General features: G+C 44.5%; 1 protein-coding gene across 1 annotated transcript; it reads left to right on the plus strand.

The window, feature by feature from the left end:
• Positions 1 to 752: 752 nt before the first annotated feature.
• Positions 753 to 23,999, plus strand: LOC141094110 (uncharacterized). The gene is made up of 7 exons (XM_073579843.1): positions 753 to 895; positions 9,524 to 9,673; positions 9,803 to 9,982; positions 10,177 to 10,300; positions 10,384 to 10,481; positions 10,680 to 10,770; positions 22,585 to 23,999. The coding sequence occupies exons 2-7, from the start codon at positions 9,596 to 9,598 to the stop codon at positions 23,949 to 23,951; spliced, it is 1,938 nt and encodes a 645-aa protein (XP_073435944.1). The 5' UTR covers positions 753 to 895; positions 9,524 to 9,595; the 3' UTR covers positions 23,952 to 23,999.
• Positions 24,000 to 27,537: the final 3,538 nt, after the last annotated feature.

Here is a 27,537-nt window from a genome sequence, read left to right on the forward strand (position 1 = left end):
TATAATGGTGTCCTGTAGGTGTGAAAACTCCGGATAGAATTTGTCCGTGTGACACTGACGGCTGCAGGAGACTGTTGTCTGACTTCCCAATAGGGGGAGCGACCACTCACAGCGCCTCGGGCAGCATCAATGCCAAATACGGCGCCGGGTTGGGTCGTCCTTCCCACATATAAATTCTGACATTAGCATATAATCACATATAGGCCGGGGTCAGACATGAGAGAAACTCGCACGAGGCGCACACCTCAATACCCGGCACTGCCGCCGGCACTCAGAAATCCATGGAGCTGAACGCTCCGGTCCCATGTGCTGCGGTCCGAGGGCCGGCGGCAGTGCCGGGTATTGAGGTGCGAGACTCGGGCGAGTTTCTCCCAAGTGTGACCCCGGCCTCAGCCGGACTCTGGAAGGGGGGAAATAACCGAGATTTGGGCATTTTAGCTCCTGGTGTGGAGTCGATAGCACAATCATATGCCGCCATATAGTAGACGGCCGGTAACTGGTGAGAATTCCCTCCTGTGTGGGGTCTATTTCACTCCAGAGAAATCACACGTTACATTCCACACATAACACTGTGTAGAGAAGGCGGCGCGGGGTAATTGTGCCAGTAATGAGGGGCGAATAATGGCGGGAATGTCACTGACTGAGGAGAAGGCTCCATGGAGCGTCTTCACTCCGGAGATCATGTGACCCCTGACTCCTCCCCTCCTGTGACCTCATCACAGGTCCTGTGCACAGAGCAGCCATATATGTGGAGTGCGGCTCTGCAGGTGGAGGTATGTGGAGATTCCCCCCCATTATTGAGAGTGGGGGACATTAACCCCTTCACTACCAAGAGTGATTTGCACTTTCATGACCGGGCCAATTGTTACAATTCTGACCACTGTCCCTTTATGAGGTAATAACTCTGGAACGCTTCTATGGATCCCAGTGATTCTGACATTGTTTTCTCATGACATATTGTACTTCATGTTTGTGGTAACATTTCATTCATATAACTTGCGTTTATTTGTGAAAAAAAGGGAAATTTGGCGAAAATTTTGAAAATTCCGCAATTTTCCAACTTTGAATTTTTATGCTCTTAAATCACAGAGATACAGCACACAACTTGATAAGTAACATTTCCCACATGTTTACTTTACATCAGCACAATTTGGGAACCAAATTTTTTTGGTAGGAAGTTATAAGGGTTAAAAGTTGACCAGCGATTTCTCATTTTTACAACACCATTTTATTTTTATGGACCACATCACATTTGAAGCCACTTTGAGGGGTCTATATCATAGAAAATACCCAAAAGTGACACTATTCTAAAAACTGCATCCCTCAAGGTGCTCAAAACCACATTCAAGAAGTTTATTAACCCTTCAGGTGCTTCACAGGAATTTTTTGAATGTTTAAAAAATGAACATTTAACATTTTTTTACAAAAAAAATTACTTCAGGTTCAATTTTTTTATTTTACCAAGGGTAACAGGAGAAATTGGACTGCAAAAGTTATTGTGCAAATTGTCCTGAGTACGCCGATAACTGACATGTGGGGGGGAACCACTGTTTAGGCGCATGGCAGAGCTCAGAAGGGAAGGAGCGCCGTTTGACTTTTTCAATGCAAACTTGGCTGGAATTCAGATCGGACGCCATGTCACGTTTGGAGAGCCCCTGATGTACCTAAACAGTGGAAACCCCCCACAAGTGACCCCATTTTGGAAACTATACCCCCCAAGGAACTTATCTAGATATGTGGTGAGAACTTTGAACCCACAAGGGCTTCACAGAAGTTTATAACGTACAGCCGTACAATTGAAAAAGTCATATTTTTTCCACAAAAATGATCTTTTCACCCCCAATTTTTATTTTCCCAAGAGTAACAGGACCCCAAAAGTTATTGTGCAATTTGTCCTGAGTACGCTGATGCCCCATATATGGGGGTAAACCACAATTTGGGCACATGGCAGAGCTCGGAAGGGAAGCAGCGCCATTTAACTTTTTTGGCTGGAATTGAGTTTGGACGCCACGTCGCGTTTGGAAAGCCCCTGATGTACCAAAACAGTGGAAACCCCCCAATTCTAACTCCATCCCTAACCCTAATCCTAGCTCTGACCCTAGCCCTAATGGGAAAATGGAAATAATTTTTTTTTTAGTTTTATTATTTTTCCCTAACTAAGGGGGTGATAACGGGGGGTTTGATTTACTATTTATGGCGGTGTTTATGTTTGTCAGCTGTCACACGCTAAAAGACGCTTTTTATTGTAAAAATAGTTTATGCATCACCACTTTTTGAGAGCTATAATTTTTCCATATTTTCACCCACCGAGTCAAGTGAGGTCTTATTTTTTGCGGGACGAGTTGACGTTTTTATTGGTACCATTTTCGGGCACGTGTCATTTTTTGATCGCTTTTTATTCCGATTTTTGGGACGCAGAATGAACAAAAACCAGCGTTTCATGAATTTCTTTTGGAGGGGTGCGTTTACACCGTTCCGCGTGCAGTAAAATTGATAAAGCGGTTTTATTCTTCGGATCAGTACGATTACAGCAGTACATCATTTATGTCATTTTTTAATGTTTTGGTGGTTTTATGCAAAGAAAACAATTTTATATAAAAAATAATTATTTTTGCATCGCTTTATTCTGCGAGCTATAACTTTATTATTTTTTTTGCTGATGACACTGTGTGGTGGCTCATTTTTTGCAGGACAAGATGACGTTTTCAGTGGTACCATGGATATTTATATGCGTCTTTTTGATCGCGCGTTATTGCACTTTTTGTTCGGCGGTATGATAATAAATCATTATTTTTTGCTTCATTTTTTATTTTATTTTTTAAGGGGTTCACTAAAGGGGTTAACTAATGGGACAGTTTTTTAGGGTGGGTCATTATGGACGCGGCGATACCAAATATGTGTACTTTTATTGTTTTTTTGTTTTCAAAAAATGAACTTATTTGGGAATATTTTTTTTTTTATTTAGCAATTTTTTTTAAAATTATTTTTACTTTTTTTTTTTCCTTTTTGTACTTTATTATAATGTCCCATGGGGGACATCACTGTCCTGTGACAGATCGTTGCCACAGGCACTGCTGCAGGCTTCCTCATGCCTGCGCTCTGCGGGCAGTGAGGAAGCCAGCTCCCTGCAGGCCCCCGAAGGTCCCCGTCGCCATATTGGATCCGGGGACCTGCAGGGAAGGCGACCCCCACAGTGGCACTGCACATCGCGCCGCTGTGGGGGTCGCAGGGAAGCACGGAGGGAGCCCCCTCCCTGCCGATGCTTCCTTTAACCCCCGGTACACCGTGATCATGTTTAATCATAATATGATAATCAGCTGACACCCGGCCGCGATCAGCTGCGTTCCCCCTGTGAGCGCAGCTGATCGCATTAGACGTACTATTCCGTCCTTGGGACTTAGGTCCCAGGTCACATGGACGGAATAGTACGTCTAATGTAGGAAAGGGGTTAACCCCTTCTGCACTGAGACTCTTTATAAGAATCATCACGTTTCTGTGCTGTTTCCTGTAATAGATACATACGACCCCACTATGGAGGACAGGCAGTGAGGAGATGGACTGTTACCATAGTACAGGGCCCCTTTCTTGGCCCCACACAGTGTAATGCCCCCATTATGCCCCTGTAAGCAGGGTTCTGCCCCACAATCAGCTGACTCGGGCACTATACCATGGCCGGTACCTCAGATTCCTCCCCGCACCCCTTTCCTTTGGGGCTATGGCCTTTATAATAACAGGAAACTGTGTCATCAAGGTCACCTGACCTGGTGCACCATCTAGACTCTTCCTTCTGGAAACTCTCCCTCTTCCCATTGATTCCACATGGTCCCGTCTAGACGGCAGATGGCAGTCTATGTACAAATGCAGCAGAGCCCCATGGATTTGTTCTTATGACGCTCCTTCTTACACCCCTTATGCAGTATAATGTTCCTACAGTACTGGCATCTCTCGTAAAAAAGATATTTTCATACTACCGCCATACCCTCACACACAGTATAATGGACCCAGGATCTATGAGATATTTACCATACAATAGTTGGATAGGCAGGAGTGTATCATCCATAAAGGTAGCCCACTTGGTTGCTATGATGCCCATACATTGAGAGGGCTCGTGGGGTTTGGTATTGGTCACCTTCTCCTTCCCATCATCACAATTTCAGCGATATCCACACTCCCATGACGGTGATACCATTGAATAGAATAGTGAGTCGGGGAGTCCAAAGCTCCTGATCCACCATTCAGCCTTCACCTGTGAGTCTGAGACTCCGTGCACTGCAGGCACAATGACGTCTCTACATCACACCTGTAGTATGGAGCCTCAGTACTCACACCGCACAGACTGGAGCAGCGCACCTCGGGAACGGGGTTGGGTGAATAGTGTTTGTGTTTTTTTAATAACAATCCCTTGTCCAGCCTGGCCTCAGATATCCATCCCGCACCCCCAGCTATACATACTGGCCCTCATATCTCCTGCTCCCCATATATCTTTCCTGGACCCCCATATATCCTTCCTGGTCCCTTGTCCTGGCTCCCCCCATATTTCCATCCTGGCCCCCCATATACAGTATATGCATCCTGGCCCCCCATATTTATGCTTCCTTGTCTTTTGTCCTGCCCCCCTATATCCATCCTGGCCCCCCATATATATCTATCCTAGCCCTTCCCCATATAACCATCCTGGCCTCCCCATGTGTATCCATCCTGGCCTCCCCATGTGTATCCATCCTGGCCTCCCCATGTGTATTCATCCTGAAACCCCTCATGTGTATCCATCCTGGCCTCCCCCAATGTATATCCATCCTGGCCTCCCCATGTGTATTCATCCTGACCCCCCCAATGTATATCCATCCTCGCCCCCCATGTGTATCCATCCTGGTCCTCATGTGTATCCATCCTGAACCCCCATGTGTATTCATCCTGGCCCCCACATGTGTATCCATCCTGGCCTCCCCATGTGTATCCATCCTGGCCTCCCCATGTTTATCCATCCTGGCCTCCCCATGTGTATCCATCCTGGCCTCCCCATGTGTATCCATCCTGGCCCCCCCATGTGTATCCATCCTTGCCCCCCATGTGTATCCATCCTGAACCCCCATGTGTATTCATCCTGAAACCCCCTCATGTGTATTCATCCTGACAACCCCCCAATGTATATCCATCCTCGCCCCCCATGTATATCCATCCTAGTCCTCATGTGTAGCCATCCTGAACCCCCATGTGTATTCATCCTGGCCCCCACATGTGTATCCATCCTGGCGCCCCCTCAATGTATATCCATCCTCGCCCCCCATGTGTATCCATCCTGGTCCTCATGTGTATCCATCCTGAACCCCCATGTGTATTCATCCTGGCCCCCACATGTGTATCCATCCTGGCCTCCCCATGTGTATCCATCCTGGCCTCCCCATGTGTATCCATCCTGGCCTCCCCATGTGTATCCATCCTGGCCTCCCCATGTGTATCCATCCTGGCCCCCCCATGTGTATCCATCCTTGCCCCCCATGTGTATCCATCCTGAACCCCCATGTGTATTCATCCTGAAACCCCCTTATGTGTATTCATCCTGACACCCCCCCAATGTATATCCATCCTCGCCCCCCAAGTATATCCATCCTAGTCCTCATGTGTAGCCATCCTGAACCCCCATGTGTATTCATCCTGGCCCCCACATGTGTATCCATCCTGGCGCCCCCTCAATGTATATCCATCCTCGCCCCCCATGTGTATCCATCCTGGTCCTCATGTGTATCCATCCTGAACCCCCATGTGTATTCATCCTGGCCCCCACATGTGTATCCATCCTGGCCTCCCCATGTGTATCCATCCTGGCCTCCCCATGTGTATCCATCCTGGCCTCCCCATGTGTATCCATCCTGGCCTCCCCATGTGTATCCATTCTGGCCTCCCCATGTGTATCCATCCTGGCGTCCCCATGTGTATCCATCCTGGCCCCCCCATGTGTATCCATCCTTGCCCCCCATGTGTATCCATCCTGAACCCCCATGTGTATTCATCCTGAAACCACCTCATGTGTATTCATCCTGACACCCCCCCAATGTATATCCATCCTCGCCCCCCCATGTATATCCATCCTAGTCCTCATGTGTAGCCATCCTGAACCCCCATGTGTATTCATCCTGGCCCCCACATGTGTATCCATCCTGGCACCCCCCATGTGTATCCATCCTGGCACCCCCCATGTGTATCCATCCTGGCACTCCCCATTTGTATCCATCCTGGCACCCCCATGTGTATCCATCCTGGCACCCCCATGTGTATCCATCCTGGCACCCCCCATGTGTATCCATCCTGCCCCCCATGTGTATCCATCCTCGCCCCCCATGTGTATTCATCCTGACACCCCCCCAATGTATATCCATCCTGGCCCCCCATGTGTATCCATCCTCGCCCCCAATGTGTATCCATCCTGGCCACCCCATGTGTGTTCATCCTGGCACCCCCCATGTGTGTCCATCCTGGAACCCCCCCATGTGTGTCCATCCAGGCACCCCCCCATGTGTGTCCATCCTGGCTACCCCCATGTGTATCCATCCTGGCACCCCCCATGTGTATCCATCCTGGCACCCCCCATGTGTATCCATCTTTACTGAAAAAAACAAATATGGAGATTTTTGCAAATTTATTAAAAAGGAAAGCTGAAATATCACATGGTCATAAATATTCAGACCCGTTGCTCAGTATTGAGAATAAAGCACCTTTTGAGCTAGTACAGCCATGAGTCTTCTTGGGAATGATGCAACAAGTTTTTCACACCTGGATTTGGGGATCTCCAGTTTTGTCAGGTTGGATGGTGAACGTTGGTGGACAGCCATTTTCAGGTCTCTCCAGAAATACTCAATTGAGTTAGGTCAGGGTTCTGGCTGGGCCAGTCAAGAATTGTCACAGAGTTGTTCTGAAGCCACTCCTTTGTTATTTTAGCTGTGTGCTTGGGGTCATTGTCTTGTTGGAACCTTCGGCCAAGTCTGAAGTCCAGAGCACTCTGAAAGAGGTTTTCATTCAGGATATCTCTGTACTTGGCTAAAATCATGTTTCCTTCAATGGCAACGAGTCTTCCTGTCCCTGAAGCTGAAAAACACCCCCATAGCATGATGCTGCCACCACCATGTTTCACTGTCGGGATTGTATTGGGCAGGTGATGAGCATTGCCTTGTTTTCTCCTCATATACCGCTTAGAATTATCACCAAAAAGTTCTATCTTCATCTCATCAGACCAGACAATCTTATTTCTCATAGTCTGGGAGTTTTTCATGTGTTTCTTAGCAAACTCTATGTCGGCTTTCATGTGTCTTGCACTGAGGAGAGGCTTCTGTCGGACCACTCTGCCTTAAAGGCTCGACTGGTGGAGGGCTGCAGTGAGAGTTGATTTGTGGAACTTTCTCCCATCTTCCTACTGCATCTGTGGAGCTCAGCCACAGTGATCTTGGGGTTCTTCTTTACCTCTCTCATCAAGGCTCTTCTCCCACGATTGCTCCGTTTGGCTGGATGGCCAGGTCTAGGAAGACTTCTGGTGGTCCCAAACTTCTTCCATTTAAGGATTATGGAGGCCACTGTGCTTTTAGGAACCCTGAGTACTGCAGAAATTATTTTGTAAAGTTGGCCAGATCTGTGACTTGCCACAATTCTGTCTCTGAGCTCCTTGGCCAGTTCCTTTGACCTCATGATTCTCATTTGGTCTGACATGCACTGTGAGCTGTGAGGTCTTATAAAGACAGGTGTGCGCCTTTACAAATCAAGTCCTATCAGTTTAATTAAAGACAGCTGGACTCCAATGAAGGAGTAGAACCATCTCAAGGAGGATCACAAGGAAATGGATGGCAGGTGACTTACATATGAGTGTCTGAGCGAAGGGTCTGAATACTTACGACCATGTGATATTTCAGTTTTTCTTTTTTAATAAATTTGCAAAAATTTCTACATTTCAGTCAAGATGGGGTGCAGAGTGTACATTAATGAGAAAAAAATGAGCTTTTTTGAATTTTCCAAATGGCTGCAATGAAACAAAGAGTGAAACATTTAAAGGGGTGTGAATACTTTCCAAATCCACTGTATGTACAGTATAAATATATGTATATGTTTTCCATATAGAGACAGATATTTCTGTGATACTTTTTTCCACTTTAAACCTTTTTTAAACCCCTCTGATCAGTGCGATCACACAACATACAAGCCTCTGATGGCTCCGGTGATGCCCTGTACTACTGTAGTGCCGTGTATCATCACTGCCTGTCAGTGTAATACTAACGGCCCCATACACATGAGATCAGAGTTGGCTGAACGGTCATTTGGCAGACGGCTGTCTCTCCCGACTCCCCCATACACACAAATATTCCAGCTTTCCTGTGGTCTGTATGAGAGAGTCGCCTCCAGACTCCTCTAGAGGAGGATTATCTACAGGAAGAACAAACGGATTATCCTCTGAAATTCAGGATGTCAGATCCTTCTGTGCCCTGACATCATCTGTCGGGAGGCCCCCAAATACATTATATGGTCGGCCAAACCCCCCAAAATCAGTGCTTTCATGGAACTTTAGTCTAATGTGTATGGGGGCGTTATAAGGTAACTTATTGGACGCTGCCTCTGGCCCGGCCTAATAGACCTTCATACATTGCAGCCCAGACCCCATTATTAGGCATGTAAGTATCGCAGTAACTAGGCCGCCCCATACTATCGAGTACTTGGAGGCGGGGGGCATCCAGCCAAACTCTGTCACACCTTCTTAGATGTCATGTTTGCTTTTCACAGCAGCAAGTGGTTAAACTGTCAGGGTTTTTGTTGCAGCCTCCTCTGTGCCGTCCCTGCAGTGTACAACTATGTTCTGGGGCCCAAAAAGATTCATTTCTTTTTAATAAATGTTTAACATGTTAAAAATTATAAAATGTGTCTTCTGCTTTTTGCATATTTTTTTCTTCTTACAAGAATTGTTGGAGCCAATTTCCTTTAGAAACATTTTAATATCGGCTTTTTCTGGAGCTTTTCTTGTAATATAGGAAAGCCTAAGGCCAGAAATAATCCCCATAAATCACTGTACATGGAGACTTTGGGATCAGATCATTTCTGTCCGTTGTGTTTGTGGAAAGAAAAAATCTTTTCTAAAAGCCTCAAACTTCTGTGTGTGACTCAGAGCTGAGATCTAACGTGAGAGAAGATTCCAGTGCGGGGAAGACGGGAAACCTTCATATAGACGGCCGGTGGAGATGGAGTCAGTGACCGACTCTGGCCAAATCTGTTTCTAGAGCCGTAGTAGAAGATGAAGATGTCGTCCTCCTCATGAAGGAGTTATTTCTCATGTCGCGTGTGATGAATATCTCCTGCAGTATTGCTAATGCCGATTCCAGTGTCGGTAATGAGACGAGAATTAGCGTTATGGAAGATGAGTCTATGAAGAACGTGTTCAGCTGCCGACTCCGAGGAGGAAACTGCTTGTTGTCTGTGGCCTAAATATAATAATTGTATTATTACACAGGATTCTTATGATGTTACATCGGATCATCTTCTCCTCATTCAGGTCTCTACAATATCGGATCCTCTCAGTGAAGATCTTCTACAAAATAGAATTTTCCTGATTTACCCATCAAGGATGGATATGGACAGAGACAAGATGGCGGAGAGGATGTTACACCTCACCCTAGAGATCATCTTCCGTCTCACTGGAGAGGTGAGAGATTCTGATGACGTCACATTACATCATTCTTATCTATGGGAATAACAGATGGACAGAACTGGAGAGGTGAGGACTCTGGAAATGTCTGTAGTGAGATTTATTAATGTGTCTCTCCATTACCAGGATTACACAGTGGTGAAGAAGACCTCTAGTGATCGCTGTCAGGACCCTGTGTCTGAGGGATGTGGAAGACCCCTGAGCCCAATCACGGGGCCTCCACCTCATCCCCTGAGGCATGAGGACATCAATGACCAGAAGATCCTAGAACTCACCTACAAGATGATTGAGCTGCTGACTGGAGAGGTGACACTGCTGGGAATGCTGGGACATTCCTGGAGCGTAACAATATTGTATCTTACAGTGATTAGGTTCTTTAGAAGGATGTAGATCTGGGCATTTATTCTGACAGAATTTTATAGGCTGAACTGGATGGACTAATGTCTTTTTTCGGCCTTACTAACTATGTTACTATGTTACGGTATCATTGTATGTGTCAGGTTCCTATAAGGTGTCAGGATGTCGCTGTCTATTTCTCCATGGAGGAGTGGGAGCATTTAGAAGGACACAGAGATCTGTACAAGGACGTCATAATGGAGGTTCCCCAGCCCCTCACATCACCAGGTAATAGACAGGACTAAATACACACGGCCTATAATTATCTGTATGTAGAGAATGAATTCAGTCCCTGTATGTGTTTCCTCCAGATCTATCCAGTAAGAGGACAACACCAGAGAGGTGTCCCCGTCCTCTTCTTCAACAGGACTGTAACAAAGAAGATCCCAGTGCTCCTCAGGATCATCAGGTAGATGGAGAGAAGGTGTCAGGAGATCTCCCCTATGATGTGTAGACGACTGTGAAGGTCTTGTGCTCAGTCTTGCTTTATCCACCAGTATTATATGTTTTATACTTGTGTAATGAGAACGGTGGAGATGGCAGGATTAGAGCTGATCATAGATGTGACTTCTCCATCTGTCGATGACTTTTACAATATTTGTTTCAGGGTGAAGATCTGACCCATATTAATACTACAGAGACATATGTGAGGGGTGATGAGTGGTGTAAAGAGGAGATTCCCACATATGACTACCCAGGTGAGTAGTAACCACTGAATGCAGAGAAGTCACAGATTCCTCTCAGTCACCGGCTGTGGCTGCTTTATCGGTGGTGTAGTCCGGCCGTATTACCATGATCACTATTTTGCCTCTAGACCACAACATTCTCCTCCACCCAAAACTGTTCAAATGACTTTTCGGCACTGAAAACCCTTTTCTATAGATCTTTCCACCTGGAGGATCCACCTACCCCCTGGTATTAGTGTGAGGTTCATCTCTTAAAGCGAGATCTATATGATTGCTTGTACCTGACCCAATATATGCCGAGTGCGCGCTTAAAGAGTCACACCGAACACAGAGTTGGGCAAGGATCACACTAATGTGTGTGATGCCAAAAACCCGCACGAGTCTCTCGCATCCACACCCGGCGCTGCCGCCGTCACTCAGGACCAGAGCTGCGGCTGCATAGAAATACATGCAGCCGCAGCTCCGGTCCTGAGTGCGGGCGGCAGCGCCGGGGGTTGCTGCGAGAGACTCGTGCGAGTTTCTTGCATCACACACAGTAGTGTGATCCCGGCCTTAGATGTCTACTGTTTTCTCAGCAAAGGCTTGCACACAACTGAACTCTATTCTCAAGACAAAGATACAGGAATTAGCCATTCTCTCCTTCACATTGTACTATACAAAATAATATTGTGGTACCGTGTTAGCCAGAAAAATCGATGTAAATACTTAGGTCCCCAAAAAATTAGAAAGGTATTCAAAGAGTGATACCTTTATTGGCTAACCAGAGAAACTATATTTGCAAGCTTTCAGGGCTCCGGCGGCCCCTTCATCAGGCTACATTACAAGTGAATTACTGAGAAGAAATGGCAACATTTAAATAGGAATTACAACAGGACATGAGGTGATGCTAGCTAGAAACAGGCCAAGGAAACCAAATTAAGGTTTTTGTTACACATGCAGATGAGGTCCAAGTGTTCTATTAGAGATCTGAAGACCTTCTTGTGGAGGTGTGAACTGTGTCCATGTAATGAGTCATGAATCCAGGTGTCACATTGAGTCCTATGGTTAGAGACTGAAACATATTTATAAATTTGAACTCCCAGCTATTTCTTTCTCTGTCACTATTAAAATGACCTTTCAATATTAGGACTTTTAGATCTGCCAAGCTGTGTCCAGGTCTAGAGAAGTGTATCCCTACAGGTGTGACCAGCTCATTTTTAATAGTGTGTCTATGCAGATTCATCCTTGCTTGTAGTTTTTGCTTAGTTTCCCCGATGTATGTCCCTGCATTGCACCAAGGTCCCACCTCCAGGTGAGCGCGGCGTGACATTAAAAAAGCACTAAAATTATATCATTTTTTCAGTGGACCTGTACCAAACGCGCAAAAAGACCACACCAAGCCTTGCAACCTTGGTAACCAGTGCTATCATCACAAGAGGATTAATTCCAGTATATATCAACTATACAGCAAATAAACCCTACTGGCTCATAGAGCACAAGTGCAAAGCCCTAATTACTAGTGAGTATAAATAAAACTACAAAGCATTATACTCAGACTTCCTTTTCTCTATTTTTATATAATTTCATAATTTTCTCAATCACTCAGTATAGCCACATGGACTCCAATTAGAGCAGCACATCACGCATGAATCCTTGGAGCATTATAAAGCAGTAAGTACGCTTAGCCACAGAGCCTACTTTCTTGCTCTTTGATCTTCCTCCATAATTACATACAATACTCTCTACCCAGTTCACCCCACAACCCCAGTGGACCGTTCTTTTCCACGTACCAAGCAATTTTGGACCTATCCACTACACCAGCAACGATTTCGGGAGTAAGTATATTTCAACTACTCTCAGAACCAATAGCGCGGTGATATCATTATTCTTGGAAAACCTGAATTTGATTTCCTTGGCCTGTCGCTAGGTAGCATCACCTCATGTCCTGTTGTAATTCCTATTTAAATAATTCCGTCTCTTGTCAGTAATTCATTTGTAATGTAGCCTGATGAAGGGGCCGCCTGAGCCCTGAAAGCTTGCAAATATAATTTATCTGGTTATCTTGCTGACAAGATAGAAAATCACTTGAAGAAAGGTATTATGCTGGGCCTGTAAGAGAAAGCGGAGGGTAATGATGCTGTTGGCTTCCTAGATCCCTGAGATCTTATCGGATGAATCTTCTCTCCCTTCTGTGCTGCTGAATGTCTCATGGTCCCTACAAGACCAGGTCCAGTCTTCCTGGCCAAACTTCCCTTTTATGAGCGACACCAGTAAATGTGCAGTGAGGCCAAGTGTGAATTTCTGTCCAATAACAGCAGAGTTTCCCTTTATCCTGACTTTTCAATTTGTATTAAAGCCAACTAACTTCAAGGAGGATTGTGATAATCTCCAGGACAAACATTCCACCTGTGCCATGATAGATCTCTAAGCTGTGCGTGGCTGATGGCTGGAATATACATTTATTCCCGCCTGCAGGAGATGTGTTGGCTCCAGCCCTGGTGTCATGGATTCACTCCACCTCATAAATTACATTTTTTTTTAACCCTTTCATACTATAGGATTAATAATGGATAGGCGTATTATTGACGCCACTCCGTTATTAACCGGGCTTATTGTCACCTTACAATCAAAGGTGACATTCACCCCTTATTACCCCATATCCCACCACTACACGGGAGTGGGAAGAGAGGGGCTAAGCGCCGGAATTGGCGCATCTTAGAGATGCGCCATTTCTGGGGTGGCTGCGGGCTGGTGTTTGTAGCCGGGGGGGGCAATATCCATGGCCCCTTCCTAGGCTATGAATATCAGCCCACAGCTGTCTGCATAGCCTTTCTGGCTATTAATTATAGGGGAACCCATGTTATTTTTTGGGCCCTATTTTAATAGCCAGGAAAGGCTGCGGAGACAGCTGCGGGCTGATATTCATAGCCTGGGAAGATCCATTTGTATTACCCCCTTCCCAGGCTATAAATATTGATCGTCGGCTTTCCCACTCTCGATTTGAAAATAGTGCGGGAGCCCACACAATTTTTTTTCCACTTTTTTTAAAGTAAACATTGCCTTTAAAGTCGGGGCCACACTTGCAAGAAACTCGCACAAGTCTCGCACCTCAATACCCGTCACTCGGGACCGGAGTGTGAGGCTGCATGTATTTCTATGCAGTTGCACGCTCCAGTCCGAGTGCCAGCGGCAGTGCCAGGTATTGAGGTGCGAGACTCATGCGAGTTTCTCGTAAAGTGTGACCCTGGCTTAACACAGATTTTTTTCTATCTATAGATATATCTATCTATCTTTTGATATTTCTAGCTATCTATAGATATTTCTAGCTATCTATAGACATATCTATAAATAGATATATCTATAGATAGAAATATCTATAGATATAGAAATATCTATCTATACAGTAGATAGATAATGGATAGATAGATATGGGATGGATAGATTAATAGATGGATACAAATATCTATAGATAGATTTATCTATAGATATTTGTATCCATCTTTTAATCTATCCATCCCATATCTATCTATCGATCTATCGATCTATCTATCTATCTATCTGTAATGGAGTGTGGGTTGGACAAATGTTAATGAGGAGGTTGGACCAGAAATGACATCACAAATCTTTTTTTGTTGTTAAATAATATATCTTTATTTAGCTTACAAAAAAACTCATCAAAATCGCATGTAAAAATGCACCAAAAACGCAGGTGACCTGCCAGTGACCTCAGGTGCGATTTGGTGCAGATCTTACCTGCGTCAAATCCTGAGCAAATACTGATGCAATCCTGACCGTGGAAACATACCCTGAATCTGACAAAATTAATAATAAATAAAAAATCTATGAAAATGAACAAATGAAAGTCAGACATTGCTTTTCACCCATGCTTCCACAGAATTTAAAAAAAATAATAAAACTCATGAAATAGGCCTGGACAGAAATGGTGGTTCCCTGAAAATAATGTGACAAACGGGACATGATAAATAGCGGTGTGTCCACTAATCAGCATCACCGGTGTCTACAATCCTGGAATCAGTGAGTGGCCTGTATAGAGGCTACAGATACTCACTGTGCTGTGTGGTGACATGGTGTGTATCACACTCAACATGGACCAGAGGAAGCGAAGGAAAGAGTTGTCTCAGGAGATTAGAAAGAAAATTATACACAAACATGTTACAGGTAAAGTTATAAGACCATCTCCAAGCAGCTTCATGTTCTTGTGAATACAGTTGCACATATTATTCAGAAATGTAAGCTCCATGGGACTGTAGCCAACCTCCCTGGATGTGGACGCAGGAGGAAAATTGATGACAAATCAAAGAGACGGATAATATGAATGGTAACATAACAGCCCAGAAAAACCTCTAAACAGATTAAAGGTACACTTCAAGCTCAAGGAACATCATTGTCAGATCACACCATCCGTCATTTTATGAGCCAAAGTGGACTTTATGCGAGATGACCAAGGAGGACACCATTGTTGAAAAAAAATCATAAAAAACCAGACTGGAATTTGCCAAACTACATGTTGAGAAGCCACAATGTCCTATGGACAGATGAGACAAAAATATAACTTTTTGGCAAGGCACATCAGCTCTATGTTCTCAGACAGAAAAATAAAGCATATCACAAAAAGAACACTGTCCCTACTGTGAAACATGGAGGAGGCTCTGTTACGTTCTGGGGCTGCTTTGCTGCATCTGGCACAGGGTGTCTAGAATCTGTGCAGGGTACAATGAAATCTCAAGACTAGCAAGGGATTCTAGAGTGAAATGTGCTGCCCAGTGTTAGAAAGCATGGTCTCAGTCACAGGTCATGGGTCTTGCAACAGGATCATGACCCAAATACACAGCTAAAAACACCCAAGAATGGCTAAGAGGAGAAAACATTGGACTATTCTGAAGTGGCCTTCTATGAGCCCTGACCTAAATCCTAACCTTCAAACATGAGACAACTGGAGCAGTTGCTCTTGAGGAGTGGGACAAAATACCTGTCGAAAGGTGCAGAAGTCTCATTGACAGTTACAGAAATCATTTGATTGCAGTGATTGCCTCAAAAGGTTGTGCAACAAAATATTAAGTTAAGGAACCATCATTTCTCTTCAGCCCTATTTCATGAATTTTATTATTTAAAAAATGATGTGGAAGCATGGTTGAAAATCAATGTCTGACTTTCATTTCTTCATTTTCATAGATTTTTTTTTATTTATTATTAACCCCTTCCTTATCGATGACGGAATAGTACGTAGTCGGTAACTATCCCCTGCTTTGAGGTGGGCTCCAGCGGTGAAACCACCTCAAAGACGTGACATATCATCTGTTATAAACAGCTGACATGTGCCCACAATAGGCGTGAGTGGAATCTCGATCCGCTCACACCTTTTAACTAGTTAAATCCCACTGTCAAAGCTGACAGCGGACATTTAACTAGCACTTCTGGCCGCCGGGCTGGAAGTGAGTGCATCGCAGGCCCGGTGGTCGGCGCTCATAGCAATAGTAAATCTACTACATATAGGCGATCTGCTCATCGCCCATATGTAGCAGAGCCGATCAAGTGTTGCATGCTTCTAGCCTCCCATGGAGGCTATTGAAGCATGCCAAAAGTAGAAAAAAAAGTGTTTTAAAGATTAAAAAAAAAAAAAACCTAAAAGTTCACATCAACCCCTTTCGCCCCAATCAAAATAAAATAATTTAAAAAAAAAAATCACACATACACATATTTGGTGTCGCCGCCTTCAGAATCGCCCAATCTATCAATAAAAAAATTTTTTAACCTGATCGCTAAATGGCGTAGCAAAAATAAATTCAAAATGCCAGAATTACGTTTTTTTTTTTTGGTCGCTGCGACATTGCATTAAAATGCAATAACGGGCGATCAAAAGAACATATTTGTACAAACGTGGTATAATTAAAAACGTCAGCCCGGCGAGCAAAAAATAAGCTCTCACCCGACCCCAGATCATGAAAAATGGAGACGATACGGGTCTCAGAAAATTGTGCAATTTATTTTTTTTTTAGCAAACTTTGGAATTTTTTTCATCACTTAGATAAAAGAGAACCTAGACATGTTTCGTGTCTATGAACTCGTAATGACCTGGAGAATCATAATGGCAGGTTTGTTTTACCATTCAGTGAACCTAGCAAAAATGCCAAGCAAAAGACAAGTGTGGGATTGCACTTTTTTTGCAATTTCAGTGCACTTGGAATTTTTTTTCCCTTTTTCGAGTACACGACATGGTAAAACCAATGGTGTCGTTCAAAAGTACAACTTGTCCCGCAAAAAATAATTCCTCACATAGCCATATTGACGGAAAAATAAAAAGTTATGGCTCTGGAAAGAAGGAAGCGAAAAACGAAAAATCGAAAAAGCTCCAGGAGTTAAAATATATACAGCCCACTGGCGCTTGACACACTCCTGAGTCTCTGGCTGCTAAGTTTGGGTGACAGTAACCACCTCTTATCAATGTTGAAAAAGGACAAGTGTATATTCCAAACAGCGCTGAGAAATAGGAAACAGGAGTCCTCCTGCAGGATTTTGTGGTAAGTATACAACAATACTAACGCTAGAAGTAAAATCCAACTGCGAGAGGGTGTCCTTAATTTCACAAAATTAGCAGTGTAATTGTGAAATAAATATGTCAAAATATCACCACACATATAAAGATGTTAATGCGTATGCATGTACACAGTGGCGGATCTTAATAGGGGCGGATGGGGCGGTCGCCCCGGGCCCAAGGTTTTTTGGGGGCCCAGGGGCAGGGGCGGGCTGGGCCGGGTGTCAGAGAGGCAAATGCCCCCCGGGCCGCTCCCCCAGCACCTGTACAGTGCCGGCCGTGCCCTGTGCTGTGACGCCGCCGGCAGCAGACAGCTGCCCGCGTCACATTCTATGAGGCCGGGGCCGGGAGCTGTGCACGGCCGGCCGTCACCTTGACGGCTGCTCAGCTCCGGCTCCCTCCGGTTGTACTTCCGGGTCAGATGTCGGGCGTGCGCGATGACGTCATCGTGCACGTGCCGACATGTCCCGGAGGATGCTGAAAGCAGAGGCGCTGCTGGGGAGCGAGCCGGCTGTGAGGTAAGTATGGGGAACTTTATTTATTTTTTTTTATTTATAAAATGAATTAAATGGGGGAGGGGGTGAGTGGGGGCTGTACACAATGAAGGGGGGGGTGACTGGGGGCTGTATATGATGAAGGGGGGTGAGTGGGGCTACACAGGATGAAGGGGGTTGAGTGGGGTTGTACAGGATGAAGGGGGGTGACGGGTGGTACAGGATGAAGGGGGGTGACTGGGGTTGTACAGGATGAAGGGGGGATGAGTGGGGGCTTCACAGGATGAAGGGGGGATGAGGGGGGCTTCACATGATGAAGGGGGGTGAGTGGGGCTACACAGGATGAAGGGGGTTGAGTGGGGTTGTACAGGATGAAGGGGGTTGAGTGGGGTTGTACAGGATGAAGGGGGTGACGGGTTGTACAGGATGAAGGGGGGATGAGTGGGGGCTTCACAGGATGAAGGGGGGATGAGTGGGGGCTTCACATGATGAAGGGCGGTGAGTGGGGCTGCACATGATGAAGGGGGGTGAGTGGGGCTGCATATGATGAAGGGGGGGTGAGTGGGGCTGAACATGATGAAGTGGGGGATAAGGGGGACTGCACATGATGAATTAAGGGGTAAGTGGGACTGCACATGATGAATTAAGGGGTAAGTGGGACTGCACATGATGAATTGGGGATAAGGGGGACTGCACATGATGAATTGGGGTAAGGGGGACTGCACATGATGAATTGGGGGTAAGGGGGACTGCACATGATGAATTGGGGGTAAGGGGGACTGCACATGATGAATTGGGGGTAAGGGGCACTGCACATGAAGTGGGGGTAAGGGGGACTGCACATGATGTGGGGGTAAAATTAACTGCACATGATGATGGGGGAGTGGGGCTGCACATGAAGTTGGGGGGGAAGGGGACTGCACATGATGAAATGGAAGGGGGGATAAGGGGCTGCAAATGATGAAGCGGCACTGCAGATGAAGTGAGTGGGTGATAGGGGACTGCAATGGATGAAGTAAGGGGACTTCAAATTAAAGTGGGGACATTAAAGTGGATCCCCTATGGCCAGGATCACCTTGGGCGATTTCGTGCGTATTGGCCGTAGGCCTACAGCTTATGTGCAACGTCTTTTTAGGCCATGTCCACACGTGGTGGAATGGTGGCGGGTTTTCCGTATGGACCCGCAGCAAACCAAGTGCTGCGGTCCGTACGGCTGTCAATTCCCGCACGGGGACCGCAGTGCTCAGGTGGGAAGGTGGGTACAGGGGCCCAGGTTTTATGAACAGCCCCGGGCCCATAGTCCACTTAATCCGCCACTGCATGTACAGGGCTGCCACTAGGAATTTTGGGGCCCCATGCAGGCAAAATTTTTGGGGCCCCCTTGAGACTCTGCCTAGGCTCCACCCCTCAAACTGTCCACAGCCCCACCGATCTTCTCTTGGAAAAACGCCACTTTTCACCAATCACACATTAACAGTTCCCATCACCAGATCACACATCTAACCAGCAGCCTTTGTTTTGGCCAAAAGATTTTTTAAGCCACCACCACGACATGGTAGACTATTTTGGCTGGGCCCTACTCTACTCTAACCTATTAAACATTTGTTAAAATATGCAATACAGTTTAGGTATAGTTTTAAATTTTTAAAATGACCAATAATATCACACACAAGGGACAAATACAAATACCACCGTATTATGACCAGACAACATGTTACCAACACATCGTGACCTATAATACCACATACAAAGAACAAATACCACCACACCATGTCCAGACCACATATTAAAATCACAGTGACCGAATAATATCATACAAGGGACAAATACCGCCACACCATGACCAGACCACATATTACCACCACATGGTGACCAATAATACCACATACAAGGAACAAATACTACCACACCATGGACGGACAACCTATTACCACCACTTTGTGACTGAATACTACAATACTGATCAGTAATAAAAAAAACCCACAATACTAATATCACCATATGTGCCATCATACACTGGAGATCTGTACTTAGTATGCCATGTCAGTCTAAAGGTAATACAGTGATCACTGGTGACATTGTACACAGGACCGCTGTATATAGTATACAGTGTATAGTATCAGTGTATAGGTGACACACTGACTCACCAGTGACACCTCTAAGTGAAGTCTTTCATCTTCATCCAGCACAGTTCGACGTCACTTCTTACAGCCAGGGCTCGTCTCTGCAGGGAATTACACAGTTACCTAGAGCACCGTTTGCAGAACACATTACGTATTTTTTTCACAACTTCCACACTATACCAAGTGAAGTGAAGTGAAGGTAATAATATCCCTCATCCTGGCCACCATGTGTCTCATTCCTGGCCCAGCCATATGTTCTCCCATTCTGGCCTCATGAGTATCCATTCTTCCCCATATGATCGCCCCATCTGTCCCATTATCCTGCCCATCTGTCCCATTATCCTGCCCCATCTATCCCATGAACCTGCACCATCTGTCTCCATCTTGCCCCATGATCCTGCCCGATCTGTCTCCATCCTGCCCCATCTGTCCCCATCCTGCACCATGTCTCCAATCATGCCCCCTGTGTCTCCAATCCTGCCCTCTGTCTCCAATTCTGCCACCTGTGTCTCCAATCCTGCCTGCATATCTTTCATCCTGCCACCATGTCTCCAATCCTGCCCCCATATCTTTCATCCTGCCACCAAGTCTCCAATCCTGCCCCCATATCTTTCAGTCTGCCACCATGTCTCCAATCCTGCCCCCTTATCTTTCATCCTGCCACCATGTCTGCAATCCTTCCCCCATATCTTTCATTCTGCCCACTGTGTTTCCAATAATGCCCCCTGGGTCTCCAATCATGCCCCCATGTCTTTCATCCTGCCCCTGTGTCACCAGTCCTGCCCCCTTGTGTCTCCATTCTTCTCCCTGTGTCTCCAATCATGCCCCCTGTGTCTCCATTCATGCCCCATATCTTTCATCCTGCCCCCTTGTGTCACCAATCCTGCCCCCTGTGTCTCCACTCATGCCCCCATATCTTTGATCCTGCCCCAGTGTCTCCAATCCTGCCACCTGTGCCACTATTCTGCCCCCTGTGTCTCCAATCATGCCCCCTGTGTCTCGGCTATAGACTGTAACTGAACTCTGCATCTTGGACACAGGGTTCAATTACTGCACCGGCAAAATCCTGCCGCTGGGGCCCGATTAGCAGAAGAGATGGGGCCCGCTGCATGGAGACCTTCGCCAGAAGCCGCCAGAGACACGCGGCGATGCTGTAGAAGCCTTGCGGCCTGAAGGGAGTGGGTGGAGTTTGTTTATAATGTATCAGGATGCTGATACAAATTAACTAGGTTCTGTGAGCTCCTAGCACTGACCTGCAAAAGTCCATCTGTAGCAGCACGTAACCGTGGATCTAAGGACTCCGGAGGCTTTATAGGGTTAAGTGACCCAAGCGGTATGACCGAGTATAATAGGGTTAGTAACGTCATACCCCTACCTGTAAACAGGTGTTTAGAAATATACATAGGGTCCTAATCCTATGTGTTTTGGGAGCTTGCGGCTTCCTGTTTACAACTACACGCATACATATTAACATCTTTATATGTGTGGCGGTATTTTGACATATTTATTTCACAAGTACACTGCTACTTTTGTGAAGTTAAGGACACCCTCTCGTAGTGGGGTTTTACTTCTAGCATTAGTATTGTTGTATACTTACCGCAAAATCCTGCAGGAGGACACCTCTTCTCCTATTTCTGGGCGCTGTTTGACATTTTACACTTGTCCATTTATTTATTACTACTGTGGTCAGATTCAAGTTATTTCTGTGACCATTGCGGATTTTTCTGTCCTTAAACGAAGGGTACCAACAATTTTGAACACGTGTAGGAGGAGTGAATATTTTGACTCCACAGCCACTTTCCGGAAATTAACACTTAGTGGATGTTGGAGAGTGAAAATTACACATTTGCCATTTTATTACCCAGCACATAGTGCTCAGATTGTGCTCCAGGAGACACACACCATAAATTAAATGGATTCTTCTCACTATAGTATTGCTAAATACAGGGATCCTAAATGTTGTTTGCGCACACTGCAAAACTCCGAAGGGAGAGCGGATTTTGCTGGATTGGTTTATAGAAACCTTGTTGGTTTTCAGCAGCCTTTGAGCCACTAATAGTGTGGGAACCTCTGTTTCTCCACTGACAGATGATGGACCTGAGTGGGGACTTGTTTTTGTGAGGTGAGAATTGGTATTATTTTCACCTACATAACATTGATTGGTTTCTTTTTATTTGATATTTGGGAGGCAGAATGAACAAACAGTTGAACACCACACACTACTGGTTCATCCAACAAGGTTTTCTATTAAACTGTGAATAGGGATAAGCGAGTATACTCGTTAGAATTCGGTACTCGGCGAGTAATGCGGTACTTGCGGTACTCGGATCCTGGCGAGTATTTCACTACTCGCCTCGCAATATTCGGCAAAGCCTGGCACAGTCCCCGCACAGTCTGGCACAGTCCCGCACAGCCCATTACTGGCATTTCCCATAGACTTACATTGGACTCACTACTCGTTACGAGTACCCGAGTATTAGGAGGTACTCGTAACGAGTACAGCGAGTCCGAGTATTTCATTACTCGCTCATCCCTAACTGTGAACTGTCATTGTCTTGGTAAATAATTAAAGTTTTTTTTACATAAACTGTCCATAAAAATGGCAAGCTAAGTAGAAATGTTCAAAAATATAAAACTCAAGGACATTTTATTAAAAATAATTGTTTTTTTATCTTAGCAGATGACTGTACCAGGAGATCAGAGGGACAGCTGACATCTTCAATTTTTAAATCTGATGATCTTGAGATCCTTCAAAATACAACTGAAGTGATTGCTATTACTCCAGATATACCATCATCCATTCACAGCAAAGATCTGTCATCTGATCCTATAAAACAGGTCCCATCTTTTGATTCATTACCGACTACTAAGGAAAATCAAAGTCACAAAAGAGGCAATGAAAAAGAAACTGCTCCTAAAGCAAAGAAGCCATTTTCATGTTCAGAATGTGGGAAATATTTTAACCGGAAACAGCATCTTGTTAGTCACGAAAGAACCCACACAGGGGAGAAGCCTTTTTCCTGTTCAGAATGTGGGAAATATTTTGCACATAAATCAAGTTTTGTTAAGCACCAGAGAACGCACAAAGGGGAGAAGCCTTTCTCATGTTCAGAATGTGGGAAATGTTTTATCAATAAATCAGATTGTGTTCGACACCAGAGTACCCACACAGGAGCAAAGCCTTTTTCATGCTCAGAATGTGAGAAATGTTTTAAACGGAAATCAAATCTTGTTAATCACCAGATAACTCACACAGGGGAGAAGCCTTTTTCCTGTTCAGAATGTGGGAAATGTTTTAACTATAAATCAGATTGTGTTAAGCATAAGAGAATCCACACAGGGGAGAAACCTTTTTCATGTTCAGAATGTGATAAATGTTTTAATCAGAAATCAGAGCTTGTTAGTCACCAGAGAACTCACACAGGGGAGAAGCCTTTTACATGTTCAGAATGTGGGAAATATTTTGCACATAAATCATATCTTTTTAGTCACAAGAGAATTCATACAGGAGAGGAGCCTTTTTCCTGTTCAGAATGTGGGAAATGTTTTAACTGTAAATCACATTTTGATAAGCACCAGAGAATCCACACAGGGGAGAAACCTTTTTCATGTTCAGAATGTGATAAATGTTTTAAACAGAAATCACATCTTGTTAGTCACCAGAGTACTCACACAGGGGTGAAGCCTTTTTCCTGTTCAGAATGTGGAAAAGGTTTTATGAATAAATCAGGTTGTGTTAAGCACCAGAGAATCCACACAGGAGAGAAACCTTTTTCATGTTCAGAATGTGATAAATGTTTTAAACAGAAAGAAAATCTTGTTAGTCACCAGAGAACTCACACAGGGGAGAAGCCTTTTTCCTGTTCAGAATGTGGGAAATGTTTTAACCGGAAACAGCATCTTATTAATCACCAAAGAACCCACACAGGGGAGAAGCCTTTTTACTGTTCAGACTGTGGGAAATGTTTTAACCGGAAAGCGCTTCTTGTTAGACATCAGAGCAGTCACATAGAGGAGAAGCCTTTTTCCATTTTCGTAAAGTGAGAAATATTTTACTTGGAAATCAACTGTTAATAAACATCAGAGATGTCACATAGGGGAGAAGCCTTTTTTATGTTAATGTTGGAATAGTTTTAACCAAAATTGGTTCTTCTTAAATGGGTTGTCTCTTGTCATTCCTCAACTATACCCATAATTCACCCCCTGAAGGTTAGTCACAAGATGACTAATAGAAAAAACATATCCACGATTCAGTATATAATGTAAGGTAGCACTTATTGTTAGTGTTGGGGAACACTTACTTGGCTGCGATATTGAGGCACACAGGAACACTTTCACTTAAAACAGTCCAATGCAGTTTATTGTGCCATCCTAAACCGCACCGTAAGCCAGGTTATACTTCACAGGCTCACACATAGTCCATAACATTACATAGTACACGGCTTGAATACGATGTCACTAAACACGCTCTTTGTCCAGTTACCGTGGGCGACCGCACGCCATACACTTCATTAATGTCCATAGATTAACACAGGCACCAACAGTTATACCCCATGTCCGGGGTTACCTCGCAGGAGCTCCTGCTCCAGATGCCGACTCTTTGGTAGTCTTATCTCTCAGGGAAGCTGCCGAACTGGGATCACTGTCCTGGACAAAGCCTTGCTCACCAGGCCACCTGACAGTCCAGATGCACAGATGGACAGTAGCTCCCCCAATGCAGTGCCGTCACTGACTCTGCAAACACACGTGGCCTGTTTGTGTGCTATTCAAGACGTCCGTCCCCACTATGGAACCGTCCAACACACAGGCCTCATCGGGTGCTCTACAGTGATCCGACCCTCCTCCCAGGGTCTCCAAACACACCGGCCACCAGGTCCAGGGCCTCTGTGGTGCTATTCAGGATGTCTGTCCCCTCCTGAGACCATCCAACACTCAAGCCTCACCAGGTCCAAGTTCGCAGCACATGCTCCAGGGATCCGATCCTTCTCCCAGAATCTCCCAACACTGACCCTCCAGAACCTGGCACTCTGAACGCTTCAGGTACACACTCTCTGCCATGTGACCAGACCTCAGGCACATTTTATGGTCCGTAGCCACACCCATAGTCGAGGTATGGATCACATGGCTCGACCTCATTGCAGGTCCTTTCAACACAACCAGCCATACGCACACACAGGCTTTACATTGGGTGCTCAGACACATGCCCCTGGGTGGGTTTGTAGGAGACTGGTACAACCCATCTCACCAAGTCACCTGGAAGCTTTCCTGATACACAGAAACAAAATCTCAGCAGTATATCTCTGCTGATTAATACATATTCCAGCTTCCATCACAGGGCACCCACCCCTGTGATACATATTGGCCATTTATAATCCTGCCGCTCACCATTTTCCCATCATAACAAAGGGAATGTCTGCATGCATGTCCCGGGCAGCCCATACAGCACCCCCTAGCTGTCACAGGGGTCACTGCATCACAATAGGGTGAGGTGACGTATACACACTCACTCTCCAAGCCTCTTATTTCTACGGGTTTCATTGTCCTCAACAAAGGCGTCATCAGGAGACTTCATTTAATATTGACCTTTATTCAAGTGAGAGTAGACAAAAAGAAATGAAATCACGTATCATGTTATCCAAAACAGTCAGAAAACTAGCCATATATTGGCAGATCGCAGACCTCAGACTATATACTGTGTAAGTTTATAAGCCCCTCCAGTGTCAGGAATAGATAGTATGTGACAATACAGTATAATTCTTGTGTTTTCCTCCTATAGGGACTGCCCTAGTTTGGTAATGTAACTGCTGTTAATTAGTAGTGCAGACAAATTGTCCTAGACTAAACTCAGTCTTCAGACGGCCCAATATGTACCACTCAGGGAAAACTTACCTGCTCCAAAGATCATTAGCAGCTTCTAACTAATGGCCATGCTGCGGTCTGTCAGGGAACGAGTGCAATATCGTTATAGAGACTAGGGATATGTGCAGTCATAATGTCTGGGAGATCTGTGCCATTATTTAGTATGAATATGGAAATTATCTCTGAGAGGTAAGTGCTCCCTGAGCGGTATATACGGGATTGTCACATACTATCTATTCCTGACACTGGAGGGGCTTATAAACTTACACAGTATATAGTCTGAGGTCTGGGATCTGCCAATATGTACATATCGATTCATCCACAATATAAGAGTACCACCTCCAAATACAATATAATATAACCAAATCTTACACTGAAATAATGCGAGAAAAAGAAGGCATGGGCCAAAAATACATATGAAATCTCAATTTATTATCCAAAAATTAAAATAGTAGCAAGACAAGGAAATTTCCAATAAACAAGCCAAGGTAAGTATTCACACTAGAGTAGTAAAAAACCGCGTATTGTAATCTCCAAGGAACAAAAATGAGCACTAAAAAAATCTCTCTTTTTTTGTAAATAAATAATGTGCTTAGTTCCTATTAGAGAAGCTAAATGACAGCTCATGAAATATATATGAAAAATTATATTTATATGTTAATTACAAGAAAAATGTGCACATTATACATAGAATATTATATAACATATATAACATATAGTTACAAAGGGATATAAATATATAAAATGCTCAGTGCATAATTCCTGTCCCCAGACAACATATTCAATAAAAGCTGCAACTGTTAGTATATAGCTGTAAATATCGGTTATATTTGCATAAATTATGACTATCTGTTGTGCATTAAGAGAATGTGCATATTAAGCATAAAATGCTCTCTGACAATGGTAATATATAGGTAAGGGATATAATTAGAATAGCCTGCTCAGTGCTCAGTAACCATCCCAAAACTACACATTCAATAGACGCTGATACTCTTGATATATACTTGCAGATGCCAGCTAATTTGCATAAAAATGAGATTGCATAGTATAATGTGATTGCGGCTGTCAAAAAACTTACATGTAAGTAAACGCTGGTATTGCTGGTTTACAGGTACCCCGGCTACCCCGACAGCGCCGTTTCGCCGTATGGCTTCCTCAATAGGGGGCAATATGTGTGTGAAGTGCGCGCACTCCTATATAAATATCCCTGCGATCAGGTGTAAGTGATGTCGGCGTTACTCGTGACTCATTGCGCATGCGCCGCTCTTTAAACTTCCTCCCATACAAAAACTGACTTAGCATTCACCGCTCCTGCAACGCTAGCGTGAAACGCTACAACCTCACTATATTGAGCAGGACGTGAAGTTGGGGGATTGTCCTGAGTGCCGCATGCGCTGACCAGACGTTGAGATATCTTAAGAGAATGTAGCACTCAAAAAGAATATGCTGTTAGTTTGTATCAAAATACTATAAGTAGATAAACAATCCCCAAAACAATTCATAATGAATAATAAATAAGTTAATATTACATATAAAAATAATAATGTACATAAACAAATATATAGTGTAAATTCCAATATATCAATATAAATCATATTAATATGAATCTCTTCTTAACAAATCATATAAAAATACATCAATAAGGATTTTACAATAATAACTATAATGTGAATAATCAAAAAATATGAACAAATATAAATACATAAATATAAAATTAATTAAAGTGACAAGTGAATAAATAAATAAAAAAAATAATAATGAAAAGAAAATA

The sequence above is a fragment of the Dendrobates tinctorius genome, unplaced genomic scaffold, assembly GCF_039654945.1.
Source record: "Dendrobates tinctorius isolate UK_male_01 unplaced genomic scaffold, ASM3965494v1 ptg000063l, whole genome shotgun sequence".
NCBI lineage: Eukaryota > Metazoa > Chordata > Amphibia > Anura > Dendrobatidae > Dendrobates > Dendrobates tinctorius.